The sequence below is a fragment of the Oncorhynchus gorbuscha genome, linkage group LG12, assembly GCF_021184085.1.
Source record: "Oncorhynchus gorbuscha isolate QuinsamMale2020 ecotype Even-year linkage group LG12, OgorEven_v1.0, whole genome shotgun sequence".
In the NCBI taxonomy this organism is placed as follows: domain Eukaryota; kingdom Metazoa; phylum Chordata; class Actinopteri; order Salmoniformes; family Salmonidae; genus Oncorhynchus; species Oncorhynchus gorbuscha.
The window spans coordinates 27,077,652-27,103,706 of NC_060184.1; the positions used below are offsets into that span (position 1 = coordinate 27,077,652).

Here is a 26,055-nt window from a genome sequence, read left to right on the forward strand (position 1 = left end):
TAGTAGAATCAGGTTGTATGACAGTGCATGTCCTCTTATATAGGTAACACTTGAAGAATGCTAATGTAATCTACTATCATTCTCCTCCTCCTGTGATCTCACCTGTACCAGCTTGTCGATGCCCAGGGCTCGGTCCAGCTCTGCCAGCTCGCTCTCATCCGTCCCACTCAGGAAGGACACCAGCTGGTCCAGGAGGGCCTTCTCATCGTTACGACCCTCTGGGGTGGTGGGGGGGCACAGCAGCTGGTCCAGCGGGCACGGGACACACTGCCTGCTCCACACACAGGGGGAGTCAGGAACATGGGAGTCTGTGCATTCAATGTAATGATGTGGAAGGTTTGGTTCTGTGTGCGTGTGAATTGGAATATGAACAATGAAGAATGTATGTGTCTGTGTGTCCACAAAGAAGTACTATACTCACTCCTGAGGGGAGGCCAGAGAGGCTTGCACGGGGTTTCCCATGCCTCCATCAAAGGACAGCGAGTCAGTCAGGGCCAGGGGCCGGAACTGCTGAGAGTCCGTCTCCATATTAGACAACCCTGAAAGACAGCACACACAACTCTTAATGAACCCCCATAACACATAGATTCCATATTATTCTGTAATCATTATGTAATTTCTAACTATTTTCGGAAATGCCCTATAGATATTTAACTTGGTGACTGTTTGATATGAGCATATTCTAGTTCATACCGGTGTTGGAGTTGAACGAGTTCATGAGTCCAGGCTCTGTGTAGGGGCTGCTGCTGTCTTTCGGTGTCTGGAATGGCTCCCCTTGTCCCTGTCCCTGGCTGGGGGTGGTGGGGCTGCAGAAGTCAAAGTGTGACTGGTTCTGCAGGCTGGAGGAGACATCCGTGAGCCCTGCACGGACACAAACAGACACACGGTCAGGATCAGTCCTTTCCTGGGTGGCCACGCGTAAAATGAAGACAGGCAGCATACAGTGGGGTGACCCACTATGGTGACCCCTCACCCTTGACCCCCCCTAATCCCTGCTGTACCTCGGCTTGGTGTTCCGGGAGGCTCCCTCTTCACATTCATGGCTCTGGGTACGTTGGCCTCGCTGGGCTGGAGTAGGGTAGGGGATTGAAGCTGGTTCTGGGGTTGGAGATGGGTAGGGGACTGGAAAGGGGATTGAAGCTGGTTCTGGGGTTGGAGATGGGTAGGGGACTGGAGAGGAGACTGAAGATGGTTCTGAGGCTGGACCTGAGTAGGGGACTGAAGTTGGGGTTGAGGTTGGGAGGGGGACTGAAGCCGAGGCTGTGGAGGTGATTGGAGCCGAGGTTGAGGTTGGGTCTGGGGGCTATGGGACGACAGGGCCTGAGGGTCACTCTTCTCCTTGCTGCCCTGCTTGGCCCCAGCGGGGTCCCTGAGGGTGGGCAGCAGCTGGCTGAGAGGGTCCAGGTCAGCAGGTCCACTGGGGAACTAAGAGAGAGGGAGCGGGGTCAAAAGAATGAAAGGAAAGGACGGGTAGGGGGGGGGGGGGACAGGGAGAGAAAGCAAAGGTCAAAGAACTTCAAAGGCTGCCGCTGGAAGCTCTGTGCTGGGGAGAGACAAAGTCCTAGTGGGACCACAAATGAACACAACTAGCTCCTGATATAAGAGGGCAGTGAGTGTTACTATGCGCTCAACGTAAATAGAACAAATACAGCAGCGAATCACATGCTCCCTTTAGAAGGCAGCGGCAGCATGCACTCAGGCAGCCCGCCAGCAAGGCACTCTCACGTTCCAGACACTTTGACAACTACAACAACAGGGATATCCAGAGTTACATATCCAAAGTCCCCAATTCTAACCCCCAACCCTAAAACCTAACCCTATTCCTAACCTTAACCCCAAACTTAAACTGTCTGAAAGTTCAGCATGTCTGGGACAGGATCTTGCCAATTCTGGATACTACTAGCACTGTGTATGAGGGGTGTAGGGCTGCAGACAATACCGTGTCTCTGGGCGGTCTGCTGTCTGCAGGGCCGGGTTTGGGGCTGGCGCAGGCTGCAGCACAGGGCGTAGTGTCCCCGGTGGCCCTCTTCTCAGTCTTGACCCGGACCGTCTGCAAGCTGAGAGCGGCCGGAGGGGGCAGGTCTCTCAAGTCCTTCTCATCCGTGTCCAGCAGGAAGCGCAGCAGCTGGTGGTCCTGGGGGGTGGTGGGGGGTCCGTTGGGGTTGGCGGTGGCAGGGCTAGCAGGAGGCTCCTTCTTGATCTCAGACTCCTTGCTGTTGCCGCCCTCGGCCGGGCTGCTGTCCTGCAGGAGGCGGTGGAGGATCTTGTGGCGCTCCGTCAGCGTGCTGTGGGAGGCCGGGCACTGAGGGGTGGAGGTGGGGGTGTTTGGGTGCATGTTAGGAGCGGTGTTGTTGGGGTCCCCAGGCGGCCCCACTCTGCCATTGTCCAGGAGCTGGTTGAGTTTGGGGTTACCCCCCAGGTACTCTCCTCCCCCACCTGCTCCTTTTGCCTCAGGGGGCTTGGCGGGGGGAGGGCGCGTTGGGGAGCTGATGGGGGTGCTGGCCTTCCTCTGAGGTAGAGGGGAGGGCAGAGAGAAACCCAGGGGGGTTCCTGCTCCACCGTCCCCACCTGAGTGCTGCCTGCTGAGGATTCCACCGCTCCCACCACCACCTCCACCTCCTAAGGCCCCTGCCGGAGAGTGCAGGCCAGGGGTGGAAGGGGAGAAGGGGTTCCCTGGGACGCGCGGGCTGCCGCCCAGCCCCGGGCTGCCCCTGGGGGGCCTGGGCGACACGAATGAGGTAGGGATGGCTGTGAGGGGGCTGCCCACGGGTGAGGGGCTGTTGACCTGCTGAGGACACAACCGGTTGGGCGTCAGGTACCCTGCTGAATGGCTGGTGGGTGTGATGGTGCCGGAGCTGTTTCCGTTGTTGAGATGGAGGCTTGAGGTGGGGCCTGGGGCTTGACTGGCCTCGATGCCCATGGGTAGGGCAGGGGAACGGGAAGGGTGGGAGGAAGCAGGGCTCCCATGGGTCAGTAGAAGGCTGGAGTTAGTGTTTTCCTGAGAGCTAGCAGTGTTGTGTTCCCTACAAGAGAAGGAAAACATCAGCTGGGTGAGAGAAATATTCTGGAAAAAGTACTGTTTGTTTATATCATTGGCACAAAAACACATTCCCATCAGCCTATACAATCCTATACAATTCCTACTCTTGCAACCATCGCTGATGGGCAATAAAGTAATCAATTCTACTTGTTCCACATGACCTGCCCGTGTGTGTGTTCTCCGTGCCTGCTCGGTTGCGTGTTACCTGTCAATAGTGTGAATGCCCATGATGAAGGGCTGAACGTCAGATTTGGGGGGGCAGCAGAACTTGCAGCGGGTCTGAGCGCTGAGGGGGGTCCCGTCGCTCAGGTTGAATTGATAAAGAGGACTGATGGCCGTGCCATGGGTCATCACTGGCAACACGCACAAACAGAAATTGGCCTAATTATCATCGTGGCTTACTTTTAAGGAGAAAAAACACATATGTTTTTGCAATGGTACCACACTGTACTTCGTTATCACAGTTTCATTCTTGAGAAAAGTACAGAAAGTTTATTTCCCCTCTCCCCCCTACTCTTCCTCATCCTCCACTTCTTTCCCCCTCCCCCTCTCCTCACCCTCTTGGAGCAGCTTCTTGGCGTGGGAGGGTTCTTTCCCCTGTGGCTGGAAGAATGCGTAGATGCACTTCCTGACCAGGTCCTCCCAGCCTGGGCGCCCTGTCGCCCGCAGAGCACTGGTCTCTATGGAGATGATTTTCCCTGGAGATAAACAGACACACACACACACACAAAAAACACACATCTGTAACCAGAGATACTAAGGCTCGGTGATGAAACCCAGATGGAGTTACATTATGAGGTCAGAGTTAGAGCTCCACAATGATACAAAATACATATTGTTTTTGCCACATTGTGGACCACTCAAAGTGAGTTTTGAGTCACTCAGATGTAAATGGCAGTAGTAGTGAGAGCTAAAACCCTGTCCTTTTCTTTCCTCTCTAGGTAGGTTTACCAACAGGCCTGTTTATTGTGCAACACTAGTTAGTCCACCTTCTGGAGCAACACTCTAGTTAGTCCACCTTCTGGAGCAACACTCTCTAGTTAGTCCACCTTCTGGAGCAACACTCTCTAGTTAGTCCACCTTCTGGAGCAACACTCTTAGTCCACCTTCTGGAGCAACACTCTTAGTCCACCTTCTGGAGCAACACTCTTAGTCCACCTTCTGGAGCAACACTCTTAGTCCACCTTCTGGAGCAACACTCTTAGTCCACCTTCTGGAGCAACACTCTTAGTCCACCTTCTGGAGCAACACTCTTAGTCCACCTTCTGGAGCAACACTCTTAGTCCACCTTCTGGAGCAACACTCTTAGTCCACCTTCTGGAGCAACACTCTTAGTCCACCTTCTGGAGCAACACTCTTAGTCCACCTTCTGGAGCAACACTCTTAGTCCACCTTCTGGAGCAACACTCTTAGTCCACCTTCTGGAGCAACACTCTTAGTCCACCTTCTGGAGCAACACTCTTAGTCCACCTTCTGGAGCAACACTCTTAGTCCACCTTCTGGAGCAACACTCTTAGTCCACCTTCTGGAGCAACACTCTTAGTCCACCTTCTGGAGCAACACTCTTAGTCCACCTTCTGGAGCAACACTCTTAGTCCACCTTCTGGAGCAACACTCTTAGTCCACCTTCTGGAGCAACACTCTTAGTCCACCTTCTGGAGCAACACTCTTAGTCCACCTTCTGGAGCAACAATCTTAGTCCACCTTCTGGAGCAACACTCTAGTTAGTTGACCTTCTGGAGTAACACTCTCTAGTTAGTTGACCTTCTGGAGTAACACTCTCTAGTTAGTACACCTTCTGGAGCATACCACCCTGCATACCACTGCTGGCTTGCTTCTGAAGATAAGCAGGGTTGGTCCTGGTCAGTTCCTGGATGGGAGACCAGATGCTGCTGGAAGTGGTGTTGAAGGGCCAGTAGGAGGCACTCTTTCCTCTGGCCTAAAAAAATATCCCAATGCCCCAGGGTGCCGTCTTTCGGATGGGACGTTAAACGGGTGTCCTGACTCTCTGAGGTCATTAAAGATCCCATGGCACTTGTCGTAAGAGTAGGGGTGTTAACCCCGGTGTCCTGGCTAAATTCCCAATCTGGCCCTCAAACCATCACGGTCACCTAATAATCCCCAGTTTACAATTGGCTCATTAATCCCCCTCTCCCCTGTAACTATTCCCCAGGTTGTTGCTGCAAATGAGAACACTATAGTTAGTTCACCTTCTGGAGCAACACTCTCTAGTTAGTCCACCTTCTGGAGCAACACTCTCTAGTTAGTTCACCTTTGGCACAAAAAGAAAGCTCTCTAATCCACACATTGGAGTGTTTGTGTGCCAACAGCAGTTGCGATGTAAAAGGTGATAGGCCAGGGGTTAATACCTGTGGGATCCTGTTTGGTGATGAAGGACTCAGTGCTGATAGCAGGGAGCTGCTGGGGGCGAGGCATCCGACAGGCTATGCAGATCAGGCAGGTCTGCAGGTCTGGGCACAACACCAATCAAAGGTCAGAGTTAAGAATCTGACAGGTGTGTGTGTGTGTGTGTGTGTTTGTTGTAATACACAGGGCGTCACTGTGTCAAACTCTATCCCTCCAATATGGCTCAGGGCTAGCTAGGAGGACAAAGACCAGCGTTCTCATGTCGCTGCTGCACCTTTTTCAATGTGTATGTAAACGTCGGTGTGCAGAAGTGGCATGTATCTGTGCATCTAGCTGTATTCATGTGTATATATGTATGCGTCTGTGAGTGTACATGCGTGTCTGTGTGGGAGTATATACAGTGGGGAGAACAAGTATTTGATACCTTGCCAATTATGCAGGTTTTCCTACTTACAAAGCATGTAGAGGTCTGTAAGTTTTATCATAGGTACACTTCAACTGTGAGAGACGGAATCTAAAACAAAAATCCAGAAAATCACATTGTATGATTTTTAAGTAATTAATTTGCATTTTATTGCACGACATAAGTATTTGACACATCAGAAAAGCAGAACTTAATATTTGGTACAGAAACCTTTGTTTGCAATTACAGAGATCATACGTTTCCTGTAGTTCTTGACCAGGTTTGCACACACTGCAGCATGGATTTTGGCCCACTCCTCCATACAGACCTTCTCCAGATCCTTCAGGTTTCGGGGGTGTCGCTGGGCAATACGGACTTTCAGCTCCCTCCAAAGATTTTCTATTGGGTTCAGGTCTGGAGACTGGCTAGGCCACTCCAGGACCTTGAGATGCCACGACCCATCTTCAATGCTCTTACTGAGGGAAGGAGGTTGTTGGCCAAGATCTCACGATACATGGCCCCATCCATCCTCCCCTCAATACAGTGCAGTCGTCCTATCCCCTTTGCAGAAAAGCATCCCCAAAGAATGATGTTTCCACATCCATGCTTCACGGTTGGGATGGTGTTCTTGGGGTTGTACTCATCCTTCTTCTTCCTCCAAACACGGCGAGTGGAGTTTAGACCAAAAAGCTCTATTTTTGTCTCATCAGACCATCTCCCATTCCTCCTCTGGATCATCCAGATGGTCATTGGCAAACTTCAGACGGGCCTGGACATGCGCTGGCTTGAGCAGGGGGACCTTGCGTGCGCTGCAGGATTTTAATCCATGACGACGTAGTGTGTTACTAATGGTTTTCTTTGAGACTGTGGTCCCAGCTCTCATCAGGTCATTGACCGGGTCCTGCCGTGTAGTTCTGGGCTGATCCCTCACCTTCCTCATGATCATTGATGCCCCAAGAGGTGAGATCTTGCATGGAGCCCCAGACCGAGGGTGATTGACCGTCATCTTGAACTTCTTCCATTTTCAAATAATTGCGGCAACAGTTGTTGCCTTCTCACCAAGCTGCTTGCCTATTGTCCTGTAGCCCATCCCAGCCTTGTGCAGGTCTTCAATTTGATCACTGATCCTTACACAGCTCTCTGGTCTTGGCCATTGTGGAGAGGTTGGAGTCTGTTTGATTGAGTGTGGGGACAGGTGTCTTTTATACAGGTAACGAGTTCAAACAGGTGCAGTTAATACAGGTAATAAGTGGAGAACAGGAGGGCTTCTTCAAGAAAAACTAACAGGTCTGTGAGAGCCAGAATTCTTACTGGTTGGTAGGTGATCAAATACTTATGTCATGCAATAAAATGCTAATTAATTACTTAAAATCATACAATGTGATTTTCTGGATTTTTTTATTTTTAGATTCCGTCTCTCACAGTTGAAGTGTACCTATGATACAAATTACAGACCTCTACATGCATTGTAAGTAGGAAAACCTGCAAAATCGGCAGTCTATCAAATACTTGTTCTCCCCACTGTATGTGTGTGTGTGTGTACTCACCATCTCCCTCGTCCTGCATGGCTTTGGGCTGGGAGACAGTAAAACACTGCATGATGTCATACTGCTGTCGTGCTTCCTGGTTCTCGGAGTCCACCTCGTCAGGGGGCCTCTTCAGCATCCGACAGCTAAACGTGTGACTGTTCCTCCAGCCCTGCTCCTGGGGCCACGGCACCCCGTTGACTACACACACACACACACACACACACACACACACACACACACACACACACACACACACACACACACACACACACACACACACACACACACACACACACACACACACACACACACACACACACACACACACACACACATCATTAGGAACGGGGACACAGACAGGTAAACCAATGTGTATGTGTGATGTAATAATAATGGCTTGAAAAGAGACAGGAATGACATATGGGGTAGAGAGACAGATACAAAATATATACAATATAGACAAGAGAAGAGGGGGGAGAGAATAAGCAAGACAGAGAACAGTAGTGAGTGACGACGTTTACATGTGCCCAGTATTCTGGATAGTAGCTACTATCCTGCTTAAGGTCTCATTCGGGAGAAGCTGTTTACATGCACCTTTGATATCCCGCTCTGGAGTATCCCTGTAGTCATGGATAAACAGAATATTCCTCATTTAAATTCCTATGGGTTAAATGGAATAGTAACTGAAATCTGGACACTGACTGTAGGCGTATAACCTCTCCCGTGTAACACTGCGTAATAACCTATACTATTAACTCCTGAAAAATTGAGCATTTATTGCAGTAAAACGATACAATATATACTTTTGTCTCGGGAACAGGAGTGTAGAAATATGATTTCTTTCTTTCAGCATCTCTTGAGAAAATGCAAATGTGCATGTAGTGTGTTATCTTTGACACTGTTATGCGAGCAGACGGTATTTTAACCATACACAATATGCAGCCAAGACGAACTGAAGTCTTATCAGAAACGTGTTTAATCATTTTCTCAGCTTTTCATTTCCTTAAAACCGGTCAAACCGATGACATTTGGACATTTTGCACAGGTTTAATATTTCCACTGTTTTGGAGTTAGTTTTCCTCCTTGTCCCTAAACGAAACAGACAAATTTACCGGTGTTAACTAGATTGCTAATGCATTCTATCAATGTAAGACATTATTCTGGTGAGCACTACTTTATTTAGTCTTCTGGGGCAACAAGTTATGACAGAAGAGAAGCTGCATATACAGTGCCTTGCGAAAGTATTCGGCCCCCTTGAACTTTGCGACCTTTTGCCACATTTCAGGCTTCAAACAAAGATATAAAACTGTATTTTTTTGTGAAGAATCAACAACAAGTGGGACACAATCATGAAGTAGACCGACATTTATTGGATATTTCAACTTTTTTAACAAATCAAAAACGGAAAAATTGGCCGTTCAAAATTATTCAGCCCCCTTAAGTTAATACTCTGTAGCGCCACCTTTTGCTGCGATTACAGCTGTCAGTGGCTTGGGGTATGTCTCTATCAGTTTTGCACATCGAGAGACAGAATTTTTTTCCCATTCCTCCTTGCAAAACAGCTCGAGCTCAGTGAGGTTGGATGGAAAGCATTTGTGAACAGCAGTTTTCAGTTCTTTCCACAGATTCTCGATTGGATTCAGGTCTGGACTCTGACTTGGCCATTCTAACACCTGGATATGTTTATTTTTGAACCATTCCATTGTAGATTTTGCTTTGTGTTTTGGATCATTATCTTGTTGGAAGACAAATCTCCATCCCAGTCTCAGGTCTTTTGCAGACTCCATCAGGTTTTCTTCCAGAATGGTCCTGTATTTGGCTCGATCCAACTTCCCATCAATTTTAACTATCTTCCATGTCCCTGCTGAAGAAAAGCAGGCCCAAACCATGATGCTGCCACCACCATGTTTGACAGTGGGGATAGTGTGTTCAGGGTGATGAGCTGTGTTGCTTTTACGCCAAACATAACGTTTTGCATTGTTGCCAAAAAGTTCCATTTTGGTTTCATCTGACCAGTGCACCTTCTTCCACATGTTTGGTGTGTCTCCCAGGTGGCTTGTGGCAAACTTTAAACGACACTTTTTATGGATATCTTTAAGAAATGGCTTTCTTCTTGCCACTCATCCATAAAGGCCAGATTTGTGCAATATACGACTGACTGTTGTCCTATGGACAGAGTGTCCCACCTCAGCTGTAGATCTCTGCAGTTCATCCAGAGTGATCATGGGCCTCTTGGCTGCATCTCTGATCAGTCTTCTCCTTGTATGAGCTGAAAGTTTAGAGGGACGGCCAGGTCTTGGTAAATTTGCAGTGGTCTGATACTCCTTCCATTTCAATATTATCGCTTGCACAGTGCTCCTTGGGATGTTTAAAGCTTGGGATATCTTTTTGTATCCAAATCCGGTTTTAAACTTCTTCACAACAGTATCGTACCTGCCTGGTGTGTTCCTTGTTCTTCATGATGCTCTCTGCGCTTTTAATGGACCTCTGAGACTATCACAGTGCAGGTGCATTTATACGGAGACTTGATTACACACAGGTGGATTGTATTTATCATCATTAATCATTTAGGTCAACATGGGATCATTCAGAGATCCTCACTGAACTTCTGGAGAGAGGTTGCTGCACTGAAAGTAAAGGGGCTGAATAATTTTGCACGCCCAATTTTTCAGTTTTTGATTTGTTAAAAAAGTTTGAAATATCCAATAAATGTCGTTCCACTTCATGATTGTGTCCCACTTGTTGTTGATTCTTCACAAAAAAATACAGTTTTATATCTTTATGTTTGAAGCCTGAAATGTGGCAAAATGTCACAAAGTTCAAGGGGGCCGAATACTTTTGCAAGGCACTGTATCTAACTATAGTTGGCAAACAAATGGCCTTACAAAATGTCAGAAAGTATAAGCAAAAACTTTTGAATTTGAATTATAGTAAATTAATTATAGTAGGCTAAATTATTATGGTGGATTGAACTGTTTGAAGTGATTTGTTTGACAGTCAGATGAAAACACCATCAAACAACACCAATGATACGCAAAACTGAGTCTGCGCAGACCACAAAAACAACAATAAACAGGATCCGATTTTTACATCCCAGAGTATCCTGTCTTAGATCAGCATGTCCCAGGCATCTTATCTGGGTTTCTCATAACTAGGATACAAGCTTTTTAGGGTTATTGTAAACGGGATATGACATTTATATGAGTCAACTCAAAAACAGAATACTTAAAAATAACGGGATTTTGGTGTGCATGTAAACGTGGTCACTATGTAGTGAGAGTTTAAGCTGAAGACAGGCAGGTAGATAGTAGCTAGTTGACCTATCCATCTCTGCTGACATTAACCCATCTTGTCTGGCCTGGCCTATGTAGAGGAATTACTAGGGGCTTCACGGGACAGACCCTTTCATGTCTCCTGGTTACTATGCTCTTATAGCTGTCACGTGATCTGGCTGCTTCACACTGCATGACACCATGCCTATAGCAGAGATTCCTCTCTTACCTCCTCTCCATCCTCTTTGTCTTTCTCTTTTACCCGTCTTCCCTCTATCATGTTCTTCTTCATCTCCTTTCCTTCCTTCCTCATCTCCTTTCTCTTGTCCTTGTCACACTGCTCAACTTCTTCTCTTCCTTTCTACTTCTTCTCTTCCTTTCTACCTCTCTCTATTCCTCTCTCTGATCCCTCCCCCTCTCTCTCCCTCCTCTCCTTCCTTCACCATCCTCTCTTCTCTCGTCCCCTCCCCTCCTCCTCTCCTGTCATCCTCACCGAGGCTCTTGGGCAGCAAGTTGCGGATGAACTCATTGTGGTCTCCCACGTGGAGGATGCTGTACACGCTGGAGGTCATCAGCTCTTCCTGGGCGTAACCTAGGTAACCCGTCACATTCTCTGACACAAACACGATCCGGCCCTCGCGGTTGACCACAAAGAAGAAGCCGTCCAGGGCCTGGCCCGAAACAGAGGGAGGGACAAAAGAGGAGTGAAACAGACACCTCCGGAGGAAGGGGAACACACAAAGAGAGCAGGGGGACTTCAGCCTTTCTCTCTGTCACAGCCCAGCCTCAGCCAGGGGGAAAGTGTGCCAGGAACTAACGTGGAAAGCATAATGACACTGGGCCTCACTGGGAAACTAAGTCCTGGGAACCATACAGAGCTACTGAATCACTCTGGACAAAACAGAGAAAATACTGAAGACAGAGAGATTAGAACAAAATTGCAGTTGTCCCCGAAAATTGCATTTTTACACAAAAAATATACACGACTAACTTTATGTAAATTTACTGTGAGCAGATGCACTCTAATTACTATGCATTCATTTACCAATGAGCAACCAAAAATATGATTATATTTTCATGAAAGATTACCTGTGCTTAGAAAGCAGCATGACTAAATGATCCAATCAATGGATAAATTGATATTTCCTGTGTCTGTCACTGAAATTCAAATTCCACCAAACTTTATTGTTTCACTCACCTCGAGCAGCAGCGGCCCCAGAGCCTCTTTCTCCACCATGCCCTGACTACTGGACGAAATGTCACTCCTCTGCACCTTGTCCTCTGGTGATATTAGAGACGCTTTCTCTGCAGGGGACAAACACACACAGAGATCTTAGGAACAGGGACAGAACTTAGGGTGATCAGCCATCGCTAGCACGTACGTCTAGTCTTCTTTATTTTACTGACATCAAACATTACACAGGCATTATGCAATTACTTAGCAATTCCAAGTAATAACTCTTATACAGCTTGTTACATAAGTTATTCCCCTCATAATGACTGTATTTCATACAGAATAATGAACATTGTGGACTTCTGCTGAATTGTGTTCTGATGACATCAGCCCGATCAAAGGGTTAGGGGGGATCAACGCAACACATTTACAGCACACTGTAAATCTACTGTACTGTTACTGTACAGCAGCAGAAGCCAACAACTGGAAGTTTGAGTGAAACAGCCTGTTTATTCTGGCATGGACACCAACAAATACTGCTTTGAGGAGTACTTATAATTAAACCATGTACTGTAGATGCATATCCCCAATGTCAAAAACTCTTAAAAAGCTATTCAACAATGACCCAAATCTCTTCTTGGACCTGGTGTATTGATCTTACAGTTTCAGTCAAGGTTGTAAGAGAGTGATGAGGAGAATGGGAGGGAGGGAACCACAAAGGAGGAGAGAGAGGAATAGTGGAACTGTGGATTGTCCACTGATAAATTATTTTTCTCTTCCTGATCAAATCAGCTGATGAGGTTCTGGCGGGGACAGACAGAGAGAGAGAGAGAAAGAGAGACAGAGAGAGAGAGACAGAGACAGAGACAGAGAGACAGAGAGAGAGACACAGAGAGAGAGAGAGAGAGACACAGAGACAGAGAGACAGAGAGACAGAGAGTGAAAGATGTCTGAGGCTAGCAGGGTAGAACACAGTACAGATACAGAGGACTGTACTGAGCTGGATCGGAGAGAGAGAAAGAGAGATAGGTGCTGGACAATCCATCACATGTCATTACTATACTGTAGGCCTGACTCCTCCTCTCCTCACTCACTAGGCTCATTGCCATGGTAGCAGTCTTGGCCCGGTCTTTGACCCCTGAACCGGTCACGATGGGTGGGATGTCAGCCCACAGAGCTCACTATACTGAACTGTCCCCACCAAGTAAGCAAACAACCAAGAGCTGGAAGAGAGACCAGGGAAGAGATGAGGGGAGAGAGAGATACTATAAAGAGAGGAAGGAGAAGGAGAGGAAAAGAGGGAGAGAGAAACAGAGGTACTTTCTCCTTTATCCCCGACCGGTCTCTCTTCTCCTGGGAGAAAAAAAAACAGAGGAGTGTATATTTATCAAGCACGGTCTGGCTGGTGGCCAGGTCTTAAAATAAGAGTGGCGAGTGAGCACATCACTGTGAATTACACTCTGTATTCCAGGAGGCCAAGAAATGAAACCAAAAACACAAAGCCGTGATTAGGTTATTGACAAAACAACCAGGACTGGGTGAGGACTTTACTGCCTGAGACATTAATATCCTGCAGCGGGCCTGCCTGTTGGGACACTTGCTGCTCTACTGCTCAACTACACTGTTGTATCACTAGATAGCTACTGTACCACTGTTTAAACCAGAATAATAAGATGTTCATCAACTGCACATCTTTAGCAACTGCACATATTAAGTTTGCAAATGCATACTGAAAATGTATATTTACAAGGCAAGTCCATTTGTTTGGAATTGGTCTGGCTTAGAGACGTGTATTTTTCTCCTGTTGAGGATTTTCTTCCCTAAAATACATAGTTAAGTAACCCATACAGATGTAAGATCTTAATTTGATCACCCTGTTGCAGGAGAACTTTCTTGAATTCGGGAATTATTTTACTTAGTGTATTTGAGGTTTAAAGGGTAAGAAGCATAAATGTAACCACATGTAACATATAGATTTGCATTAATATACACTCCAAAAGTACCAATTCAAAGTTCCAATTGTTTTGTTATTACATAAAACCGATTAGAATTCTGCAGAATAACGGAAGTCATGTCGGAAAATGTTTTTCCCGGGGTGTGATGTAATATGGAGGACCCGGGCATGCCAGCCTATTTCCTATAATGTAAACTCCAAAAGAAATACATTTAAATGTATAACTTTAAATGAATCCAAATTGTTCACACTCATGTCTACTGGTTTCAACTTACAAGCAAATACTTCATGAATGTATTGTTACATATCAACTTGCAAGGTTGCTAGCCCACTAGCCCGCTAACTTTAGTCCTACCAGTATTAATAAATGTTAAAGTTACACTTATCTCAGCCAGCAAGCTAGCCAGCCAGCCTACGTTAGCTATTTAGCCAACTAGCTATTAGCCTAGCTAACCACCAAGCCAAAGCCCAACAACTGGAGACCAGCTAGAACACAACTAATAAAACAACTAAAACATAAACGCAGATGAAAAGCAAAGTGAAGGCCTCAAGAGTGGCGCAGTGATCTAAGGTGCATCACTGCATCGCTAGCTATGCCACTAGAGAACCTGGTTCAAGTCGGCTGGACATGGGGCGGTGCACAATTGGCCCAGTGTCATCTGGGTTAGGGGAGGGTTTGGCCGGCAGGGATGTTCCTATCCCGTTGCGCACTAGTGACTCCTGAGGCGGGCCGGGCGCAATACACGCTGACACGATCGCCAAGAGCTTCCACCGACACATTGGTGTGGCTGGCTTCCGGGTTAAGCGAGCGCTGTGTCAAGAAGCAGTACGGCTTGGCTGGGTTGTGTTTCGGAGGATGCACGGCTCTCGACCTTCGCCTCTCCCGAGTCCGTAGTCCGTACGGGAGTTACAGAGATGGGACAGGACTGTAACTACCAATTGGATACCATGAAATTGGGGAGAAAAATGGGTACAAAAAGACAACAAAAAAATAAGCAAAACAAGAGCTGAGACTTACAGATTGATGGCTGGGGCCCATCCGATGAGTTAGCTACCAATGCGAGTGGAAGCTAGCACTGAGTCAAGGTAGTTACAAAACTCTCGTAGCCTACTTCACAGAGAACATGCCAAAACAAAAATGAGAACAGACAAGGTACTACACAAATAGAGCATGCAGGTATGATTTTTTATTTTGTTTTTAGCCCACGGCAAGAAGGCATGCTTACGGGTTGCCAGTAGATAACACAGCCAAAGTCTATGACGAGCATGAGGATGCTAACGTTAGCAAGTTTGATCTAGCTACCGAGCTAGCATACGAACTCTGTAGCACAGAGTAGATTCTCCATATGACGTTGAGAAATAGTGCATTGTGGGTAGTTTCAAAGAAATCTGGAAATACATTTATAAATATATAATAACCGCAAAATATAACTGTTTGTAGTTATAGGTATAGACCGTGACTACAACTAAGTTACTAAGTATTTGACCACATTGTAGTTACTCTGGTGAGTAAAAACATGCTTCCTACCCTTTAAAAAGGCTTCTGAAGTTTGTTTTCACTTGGAAATAGGGTTAGGGTTAACAAAAATGGCCATTTATTATTATCCACCTAATAATTCCCATTTCCTCATGCTGCAGGATTATTTTCCTGCTGTAGCAAACTGGCTCAAATTAAGATCCTACATCTGTATGGTGTCTTCAAGGAGGCCAGGGTATGTCCTTGTCCATCTTAGGATCAGATAGGAGAGGGGTGAAAGGGGAAGTGGAGGGACAGAGAGGGGGAAAGAGGTGAAAGAGGGGAGAGTTGCAAGAGAGAGATGTGAGAGACACAGAAGAGGGGAGTGCAGGCCTAGGGAGAGGGGGAGAGGAGAGCAGAGCAGTGTGTGTTCCTGTTTCTCTCTGTGTAGAAAGCGTAGGGGAAAGGGAAGCTGGGCTTTGCAAGAGGCCCTCTTGCACAAGGTCAAGGGGCAGGGAGCTCAGCCATTGGCTGCTTTCTCACACGCCCAACCCCCTCCCCCGCCTGAGCTCACGAAACAAAAACAGAAGAGAAGGCCGTCTTCCAGAGTGATACATTGGCGAGGCCACTGGGCCCCTGACATCCTCATGTCATGGCTATGTCAGCTCTAAGTAGGCTTTATGTCACCTCTGCCACATCCTCTACCCTAGCTAGGCTCTTTCCTCATGCTGGGAGCAGAAGAAAAACAGGGGATCTCGTTCAAGAACTCCTTGAGTCTTACATAGGAGGAGAAAACACACACACACACACACACGCACTAATATTTCCCCTCATTTCACTGAGGCTGAAAGAGGGAAAATGGCACCTTCTGAGAGCCACCATTGCGTGTGCGAATTCTGGTGCAGGCAAGCAACCGCTGCTGTTTACTCTCACACTTCTACTCCACTGCGTCTCCCTGCCTGCCTGCTCAAGGCCAACACCAGTCCTCCCTCCGTTGGGCCTCCGGTACTACCCTATCCCAGATAGGAAATCTGGGTTGGAAGGAATATTCTAATTTACACCCAAGCCTGTTTGTGATGATGGAAATCATGGCCAGGAATAAGATGGGAATCAGGGCCAGGAATAAGCAGATGTTTGAGTGACATGTTAGGTAGCAATCTTAAAGGAAAAATCCACCCAGAAACTCACACGTTACATTTGGCATCATGATGATGATGTGGCAAGTCCCACTTTGCTTGCTGAAAGTTCAATATCTTAACTTGACTGCTGCCATGCAAAACATTGTGGGACTATATCAACAGTGGACTAAAGAATAGTGGCGTTTTCCTTTAAGGGCTGTGGTGTTTAGAGTATACAGTCACCTTCAAAATGATTGGCAACCTTGCAAAAGATTAGCAAAAATAATTAGCTATACTGTATGCTCTAAAATATATATATATTATTTTATACTAACACAGTTTCTCAGAGATAGATATTTTGTTTAACAAGTAATACTTTTTTTTCTATTGGCACCCCTATTTTCAATAGTTTGTGCACCCTCCTCTTAAAAGGAAAACGATGCAGGCTTTATCTAAAATGTTTTAAGAAATCGGAGAACACATTGGGAGGTATCTTAGACCATTCCTCCATATAGAATCCTTCCAGATCCTTGATATCCTTCGTCTGCACTTATGGCCTGACTTCTTCAATTCAAACCACAGGTTTTCAATGCGCGGACTGAGGAGAATAAGGAGCAATTCCATAATAAGGTCAACCGGAGCATGAAGAAAACTAAATTACTTATTTCCAAATTAAACTTTCATTAAACTTTAAAACTACTTTCATATTTACCTTGAATGTGCTTATTTTGAAGTGCAAACTACATTTGGCCTTTATATTTACCAAATGTAAAGTTATTGTTACTATAGAGTAGGATACAAAGTCTCAAAATAAGGCTTTTCAGTCAACCAGATTTCACAGCTATTGGCAATGGCTCATAGAATTAGTTTTGGTAGGAACATCTGTCCCCCTGTGTTTCTGACCAAGTCGGAAGGTTAATGATACAATATCAAACTCATTTTAGTCCATTGAGTGCTAGAATATAATTCTACAATTTGGACAGGCAGTGTCACATCCTTAACGTTTGAGGAAAAGTTGTTACTGTAGATACATTTTGATTATGATTGTATGCAAACTTTCTGTGCAAAGCTAACTTTCATAACGAGCTTTGGTGATGCATAATTGTTTTCCTTGCTCTTTGTCAGTACTCGTTCTAAGCATAACAGATGTGACCGTTATTGGCGCTTCATAACAGGATCGTGGACTCACGAGAAAGCATCACTGCATAACGCGATCATGGGAAAAACATTCATGCCCTTCATACCACTTTCGAAGTGTGTTTATGTTAGCAAACAAGCTAGCAGGCAATCCATCTGTGTGATCTATTTTGGGTGATCTCATGTTCGCTTATGAACTGCAATCATGAGTTGGTCTGCTGCCTGGAGCATAGCATGTGATCACATCACATGGCATAATAAAGGTCTCAAAATAATACACATAATTAAGGTCTTAAAAATCCATAAGACACTTTCACCAGTCATGCTGAGTTTGTTTACTTCCTTGAGTAAGTACAGGTGTCCCCCAGTGAAAATATTTGTCTGTATCTGTTTGGTCTGTCCTGTGGTGTGACAGGTACTTTTGCGCGCTTGTGAACTACAGCTGTCAAGCCTGAGGTGATTTACGATCTGACAAGAAATTTAGTCGAAAGTGCGAACCCTGTGCCGCTCACTGGTAGGTTACAATTCAATTAAACTTATTTTTTTTAACCCTTTCACGTAATGAAAATGAAGAATAGTTTAACCCTTCATAGGAAAACGTCAAGATATAAATAAAATTGTATGTCACATGTGCCAAATACAACAGACCTTACAGTGAAATGCTTAATTACAAGCCCGTAACCAACAATGCATTTAAAAAACATATATCTTAAAGTAACAAATAATTAAAGAGCAGCAGTAAAATAACAATAGCGAGGCTATATACCGGGGGTACCGGTACAGAGTCAATGCGCAGGGTTTTGTCGTGCTCTCTTCACGACTGTCTTGGTGTGTTTGGACCATGTTAGTGTTGGTGATGTGGACATCAAGGAACTTGAAGCTCTCAACGTGCCGCACTACAGCCCCGCCGATGAGAATGGGGGCATGCTCGGTCATCTTTTTCCTGTAGTCCACAATCATCTCCTTTGTCTTGATCACGTTGCGGGAGGGGTTGTTGTCCTTGCAACACACGGTCGGGTCTCTGACCTCCTCCCTATAGGCCGTCTTGTCGTAGATCAGGCCACCACCGTTGTCATCGGCAAACTTAATGATGGTGTTGGAGTCGTGCAGTCATGAGTGAACAGGGAGTACAGGAGATGACAAGGGATGAGTAAGGAATGAGTCCAGCTAGGCTTGGGTGGTATCCGGATTGTTACAGTTTCATACCGACCGTACCGGGATTTTCAGTAATATCGGCATAAACACGAGGGCCGCTGTTTTCAAACACACTAATCCGAAGGTTAGCAATGCTAACAAGCACATGTAAAATCTCTTAGAGCATGCTAACTAAATGCTAACGAGCGTACTGCATACATTTTATACAGTCTCTGACCTAAACTACAAAGTAAGTCCAAAATACTACTCCCAGTTTGCTGCATGGACAAAACAAATTAAACAGCAAGGCTCTTGAGCCAGGAGGGGATTCTCTGCTGTTACCAAGCTAAACTTGATTTTGAAATAAGCTAACCACTTAGCTAGATAGCTAACTAGCTACTAAATTAGCAAACCAAACAAACACCACATGACTGGGGACTACCGTTACATTTATTATGAAAAATTATGTGACAGGTGAAACAAAGAACGCCATCTTCTTTATCTCCAAACGTATTTCACATGGTTGACTGCAGGTATTTACTTAAAAACTAGCTACAAATATTCAAATGTATAAAAATAAACTTCAAAATAAATTGTTTGAATGTTATTGACGGTATTGAAAAACCATCTTGTGACTTGTTCCAAATACCCCGGTATACAGTATACCTGTAAACATGGAAAGGAAATGGGTGTTTCAATTCCTGAGTCTAGGGTTAGAGGTGTATATATATATTATTCCATTCACGCACTTATCAAGCGAACATCCCTGGTCATCCCTTCTGCCTCTGATCTGGCAGACACACTAAACACAAATGCATTGTTTGTAAATTATGTCTGAGCTTTGGAGTGTGCCCCTGGCTATCCGAAAATAAAATAAAAATTGTGCCATCTGGTTTGCGTAATACAAGCAATTTGAAATAATTTATACTTCTACTTTTGATACTTTTGTATATTTAAAACCAAATACTTTCAGACTTTTACTCAAATAGTATTTTATTGGGTGACTTTTACTTTGAGTCATTTTCTATTAAGGAATCTTTACTTTGACAATTGGGTACTTTTTTCCACCACTGTACAAATAAACACCTTAACATTTCCATTTATGCTTGATAAGTAAATTCTGTGAGACATTTTGTTTCTTATTTTGTGTGCAAATGTCACATCCATAACGATGGAATTTCCCTGATATGGTCATTGCAAATTGGTGATTTTGTGGTCAATTAACCATTTCTTTGTGGATTTTGATGTGTGCTTAGGGGCTTTGTCTTGCTGGAAGATCCATTTGGGGCCAAGTTTCAGCGTTCTGGCAGAGACAACCAGGTGTTTGACTAAAATGTCCTGGTACTTGGTAGAGTTCATGATGCTGTTGGCCCCAGGACCAGTCTAAGCAAAACATCCCCACGACATGAAATATACACAACCAGAAGGTATGAAGTTATTTTATGCATATGTATTTGTCAAACGCACCACTGGTATGCATGGCCAAAGGACTTCCATTTTTGTCACATATACGACCATAGCACCTGATTCCAATCCAAGTGTCAGTGCTGTTTAGCAAGCCCCAGGTGTTACTGTGAAAAATGTTTTTTTTTCTTCTAGCAACCCTTCTGAAGAGCCAATTGGCATAGAGGTCCCACTGGGCACACACTGGTTGAATCAGGCGAAGCAGGGTACATGGAGGTAGGCATCTAGATGGTAGACTCAAGCTGTATGTGAAGGTAAATTCAGAGTAAGTTTGGGTTCATGTAGGCTACGTTGACATCTGATTCGCCCAACAAAAGACACCATCATTTCAACATGTAGCTAGTTATACTATCATCCATGCATGGTTTATAGGATCTTCGGACATTTAGAAGTAGTTACCGTTGCTCCTGTAAATAGGATGCTAGATTCTAATTCATGCTAGATTCTAATTTATGCTGCCGCTACTCTCCGTCTATTATCTATGCATAGTCACTTTAATAACTCTACCTACTTGTACACATTACCTCACTTACCTCGACTAACCGGTGCCCCCGCACATTGGCTCTGTACCGGTACCCCCTGTATAGCCTTGCTATTTGTTACTTAAACATTTTTGGGAGGGGTATTTTTTCTTAAAACTGCATTGTTGATTAAGGACTTGTAAGCGCTTCTCTGTAAGGTCTACACATGTTGTATTTGACGCATGTGATATTATACTGAACAAAAATATAAAACGCAAATGTGCAGTTTTGTCACACAACACAATGCCACAGATGTCTCATGTTTTGAGGAAGTGTGCAATTGGCATGCTGACTGCAGCATTGTCCACCAGAACTGTTGCCAGAGAACGTAATGTTAATTTCTCTACCATAAGCCGCCTCCAATGTTGTTTTAGAAAATTTGGCAATACGTCCAACCGGCCTCACAACCGCAGACCACGTGTAACCACGCAAGCCCAGGATTCTACATCTGGCTTCTTCACCTGCGGGATTGTCTGAGACCAACCATCCGGACAGCTGATGAAACTGAGGAGTATTTTTGTCTGTAATAAAGCCATTTTGTGGGGGGGGGGGATAATTATGTTTGCCTGAGCCTGGCTCCCTAGAATGTGTTGAAATGATAGCTCAGCAGAATCAGACATAGCTTGTTTCCAAAGCTATGCAGGGTATATACATGGTAGACTTGTTGCCATTTAACTTCTTTGGGATAGGGTGCAGTATTTTGACGTCCGGATGAAAAGCGTGCCCAAAGTAAACTGCCTGTTACTCAGGCCCAGAAGCTAGGATATGCATATAATTGGTAGAATACACTCTAAGGTTTCTAAAACTGTTAAAATAAGGTATGTGAGTATAACATAACTGATATGGCAGGCAAAACCCAGAGGACAAACCCCCCCCCCCCCCCAATAGATAGTACTATAATTATAAGGCCAAGTCCTCCCAGATTGCAGTTCCTAGGGCTTCCACTAGATGTCAAATCTTTAGAAAGAGTTTCAGGCTGGTTTTTTGAAAAAATATCCAGATATTGTAGTTTTTCTAGGTGGCTCCCATTTTGGCTGTAGTGTTTCCAAGCGCGTAGAGGAAAGCGCGTTCTTTCTTATTTATCTCCGGTAATGAACATACTATTCTCTGTCTTAAATTTAATAGTTTATTTGCATCTTAGTATATATAAGGTTTGATTATAAACGTTGTTTGATTTGATTGGAAAAGTTTATTAGTAACGTTTGGGATTCATTTTGTATGCATTTTCATGGAGGGAAACTGGATGGATTATTGACTGAAGCGTGCCAGCTAAACTGAGTTTTTATGGATATGAAGAAGGACATTTAAACGTGTTAACCCTCGCAAGGCTGCAGGCCCAGACGGCATCCCCAGCCGCATCCTCAGAGCATGCGCAGACCAGCTGGCTGGTGTGTTTACGGACATATTCAATCAATCCTTATCCCAGTCTGCTGTTCCCACATGCTTAAAGAGAGCCACCATTGCTCCTGTTCCCAAGAAAGCTAAGGTAACTGAGCTAAACGACTACCGCCCCGTAGCAATCACTTCCGTCATCATGAAGTGCTTTGAGACTAGTCAAGGTCCATATCACCTCCACCCTACCTAACACCCTAGGGCCTAGACCCACTCCAATTTACCGCCCCAATAGGTCCACAGACGACGCAATCACATCCACACTGCCCTAACCCATCTGGACAAGAGGAATACCTAAGTGAGAATGCTGTTCATCGACTACAGCTCCGCATTTAACGCCATAGTACCCTCCAAACTCGTCATCAAGCTCGAGACCCTGGGTCTCGACCCCGCCCTGTGCAACTGGGTACTGGACTTCCTGACGGGCCACCCCCAGGTGGTGAGGGTAGGTAACAACATATCCACACCGCTGATCCTCAACACTGGGGCCCTACAAGGGTGCTTTCTGAGCCCTCTCCTGTACTCCCTGTTCACCCACAACTGCGTGGCCATGCACGCCTCCAACTCAATTATCAAGTTTGCGGACGACACTACAGTGGTAGGCTTGATTACCAACAACAACGAGACGGCCTACAGGGAGGAGGTGAGGGCCCTCGGAGTGTGGTGTCAGGAAAATAACCTCACACTCAAAGTCAACAAAACAAAGGAGATGATCGTGGACTTCAGGGAGCACCCCCCTAATCCACATCGACGGGACAGTAGTGGAGAGGGTAGTAAGTTTTAAGTTCCTCGGCGTACACATCACGGATAAACTGAATTGGTCCACCCACACAGACAGCGGCGTGAAGAAGGCGCAGCAGCGCCTCTTCAACCTCAGGAGGCTGAAGAAATTTGGCTTGTTCCCAAAAACACTCACAAACTTCTACAGATGCACAATCGAGAGCATCCTGTCGGGCTGGATCACCGCCTGGTACGGCAACTGCTCCGCCCACAACCGTAAGGCTCTCCAGAGGGTAGTGAGGTCTGCACAACGCATCACCGGGGGCAAACTACCTGCCCTCCAGGACACCTACACCACCCGATGTCACAGGAAGGCCATAAAGATCATTAAGGACAACAACCACCCGAGCCACTGCCTGTTCACCCCGCTATCATCCAGAAGGCGAGGTCAGTACAGGTGCATCAAAGCAGGGACAGAGAGACGGAAAAACAGCTTTTATCTCAAGGCCATCAGACTGTTAAACAGCCACCACTAACATTGAGTGGCTGCTGCCAAAACACTGACTCAATTCCAGCCACTTTAATAATGGAAATGGATGGAAATTGATGTAAAAATATATCACTAGCCACTTTAAACAATGCTACTTAATATAATGTTTACATACCCTACATTACTCATCTCATATGTATATACTGTATTCGATACCATCTACTGCATCTTGCCTGTGCCGTTCTGTACCATCACTCATTCATATATCTTTATGTACATATTCTTTATCCCTTTACACTTGTGTGTATACGGTAGTAGTTTTGAAATTTTTAGGTTCGATTACTAGTTGGTTATTACTGCATTGTAGAAACACAAGCATTTCACTACACTCGCGCATGAACATCTGCTAACCATGTGTATGTGACAAATAACATTTGATTTGATTATCGAACAAAGGGACCATTTATGATGTAACTGGGACTTTTTAGAGTATCAAAAGATGAAGATCATCAAAGGCAAGGCATTTCAGACTTTCGTGTCGCTATTTCTGACTTTCGTGTCGCACCTGCCTGGTTGAAATATGTTTTTCATGTGTTTGTATGCGGGGCGCTGTCCTCAGATAATCGCATGGTTGCTTTCACTGTAAAGCCTTTTTGAAATCTGACACGGCGGCTGGATTTACAAGAAGTTAAGCTTTATTTTGATGTATTACACTTGTGATTTTTATGATAGTTAAATATTTAGAGAGATTTGAATTTGGCGCTCTGCAATTTCACCGGATGTTGTCGAATTTCCCAAACAGGTTTTAAGTGCATTACCCCTCATATACCAGTAGGAGTCAATGTTTAGGCAGGAACTGTTTGACTGTGGCTTCACATTTAATTTTTAATATACCTCTTTATTTAGGTTGATTGAATATCCAGAGGAGACTTTGCATCTGATAAGGTAAATTAAGCCTGTTAGCTAGATTTGCTAGCTAGCTAGAATGGCATTGCCCTCCATCCCCATTTACAATTAAACAATTTGGGAAAGCTAACGTTATAACTTACTAACTTACTGGTAGAGCAACTAAGCCAGCCAGGCTGTCAATATCACAGAGTTGTGTTACATGGCTATCTAGCCATATCTTTTTATTTTGATTTAGCTGTGAAGTTGTGCGTAGTGTTGGTGACGTCAAATGCATTGCAGTGTATTTTCTTTGTTATACATGTTACCACATTGTTAGCTTTTTACTTTTTCTGATTACATAAATGTTTCAAAATTCACAAAAAAAGTGACATTATTCCGAAGAAGATTATCTCATAGAACAAAACATAAGATCCTTTATTTTCTGCGTTTATCCCCCAAAAAACATTTTTCCCCCCCATAAGGCTTTTCCCAACGAGCCTTGGTGGAGTTAGCCTCCTTGTACCTATTGCTTGATTTATGAAGGTCAACAAACAATTGTCTCTTTTCATTTGAGAGTTCTTTACCTTTCCCCACGGTGCTGGATTACAAATGGATTTTACATGGTCAGAGCCTTGAGAATGACTTAAAAAAGTAGAATGTTAGATTTTTATTTCTGTTTTATTTTATTTATAAGAATCTTTAGGAGTGCCAACAATTTGAACACATATCTTTTTGAGAGAGAAAAATATAACTTGTTAAAGAGAATCCATCATCTCCCTAGGTAATTATATTAGTATAAAATAATTGAATATCCTTTTTTTATAATACAATATAGCTCAGTATGTGTATTATTCATTTATACAGTCTTTCACCCCCCTAATCTTTATCAAGGATGCCAATCATTTTGGAGGTGACTGTATACATTACAGTGCTGCTTATAAATGTCTGCTGGTTGTGTGTGTCCATCCTAACAGGATGTTTGATGGAATCTCTGACCGGAGGGAAAACAGGGAAAATACATGCTTAACCATGTAGTCCCTTAGACACAGATCTTAGACAAGCTTACCCTCCCAAAATCCTAAACTTAAACATCAGAGTGAAAAATACTAATCTGAACATAGATCAGTGTTTAGGGGGACAACGTCATCATCCTACTCTAACTGCTTTAGTTTCCATTTGGGCTATGACGGTGGAAACTAACACGTTTCTTACTCCAATGGTGTAGTCGTAGCATAATGATTGCCATGCTCAGAGTGGTCTCAAGTGAAATAAACATTAAGGCTCTGACCTAAATCGGACCGGGTTTTTCCGCAACAGAGGGATTTAAAGGCTTGTAAATTAATCTCCTGCATTACTTAGGCCTAGCCCACCATTTCAAAGTCTATAGGTTCCTATTCCTAGCAGCGACATGCAGCTAGCTACATTGATTTAAGAACTAATTGACCCCCAAACACATAAAGCTGATCACAAGATGGCTTGGGACCACTAGACAAATATTATACCCTTCAGGTTGTTATCTAATGGTTAACTCTAAAACAACACTGGGTAGGGGTCAAGACCTGAAGGAAAGCTGCCTTGTGAGAAGCTCTGTTAAACGTGTTGGATCACAGGCCAACCAGTGTGACCGCCCTTCTGCAGAGCCCTGAGGTCAAATTCAAAGCCAGAAATTGATTCAGGGCTCTGGTTAGGCCTAGAAAGGAGCCAATTGTAGTACCCCTCAGAGTGGCTTGGGTCCTGGGGATGTAGACTGAGGTATGGTGGTGATATGGGGGCCTTTAGTTATGTTCAGACAGACAGAGACAGACAGAGAGAGCATTGACAGCTCAGTCTCTGTTACCAACCATCCTCTGTTGGCCAAATATCCTAATGATGTTAATCCTAATCCTGATTTAGCTATCTAATATAGTCAGCCAAATCAATATTGATCCCTGTCATCATAATCCCCCACAACATGATGGAACTAATCTGGTCATTCATCCCTGAGAGGGGTCTTGGC

At 44.9% G+C, this 26,055-nt stretch overlaps 1 protein-coding gene across 3 annotated transcripts in view; it reads right to left on the reverse strand.

Moving 5' to 3' along the window:
* The window catches only part of ncoa1 (nuclear receptor coactivator 1), a 112,430-nt gene that overhangs the window by 10,324 nt on the left and 76,051 nt on the right, over positions 1–26,055 (reverse strand). For all 3 annotated transcript variants that reach the window (XM_046291677.1, XM_046291676.1, XM_046291678.1), the window contains 11 exons: positions 11,810–11,916; positions 11,105–11,282; positions 7,358–7,537; positions 5,410–5,511; positions 3,598–3,738; positions 3,246–3,393; positions 1,940–3,023; positions 1,002–1,425; positions 694–861; positions 422–539; positions 103–271 (listed from right to left, as the gene is read on the reverse strand). In XM_046291677.1, the coding sequence (XP_046147633.1) occupies positions 103–271; positions 422–539; positions 694–861; positions 1,002–1,425; positions 1,940–3,023; positions 3,246–3,393; positions 3,598–3,738; positions 5,410–5,511; positions 7,358–7,537; positions 11,105–11,282; positions 11,810–11,916 (2,819 nt within the window). The remainder of the gene's footprint in view (positions 1–102; positions 272–421; positions 540–693; positions 862–1,001; positions 1,426–1,939; positions 3,024–3,245; positions 3,394–3,597; positions 3,739–5,409; positions 5,512–7,357; positions 7,538–11,104; positions 11,283–11,809; positions 11,917–26,055) is intronic.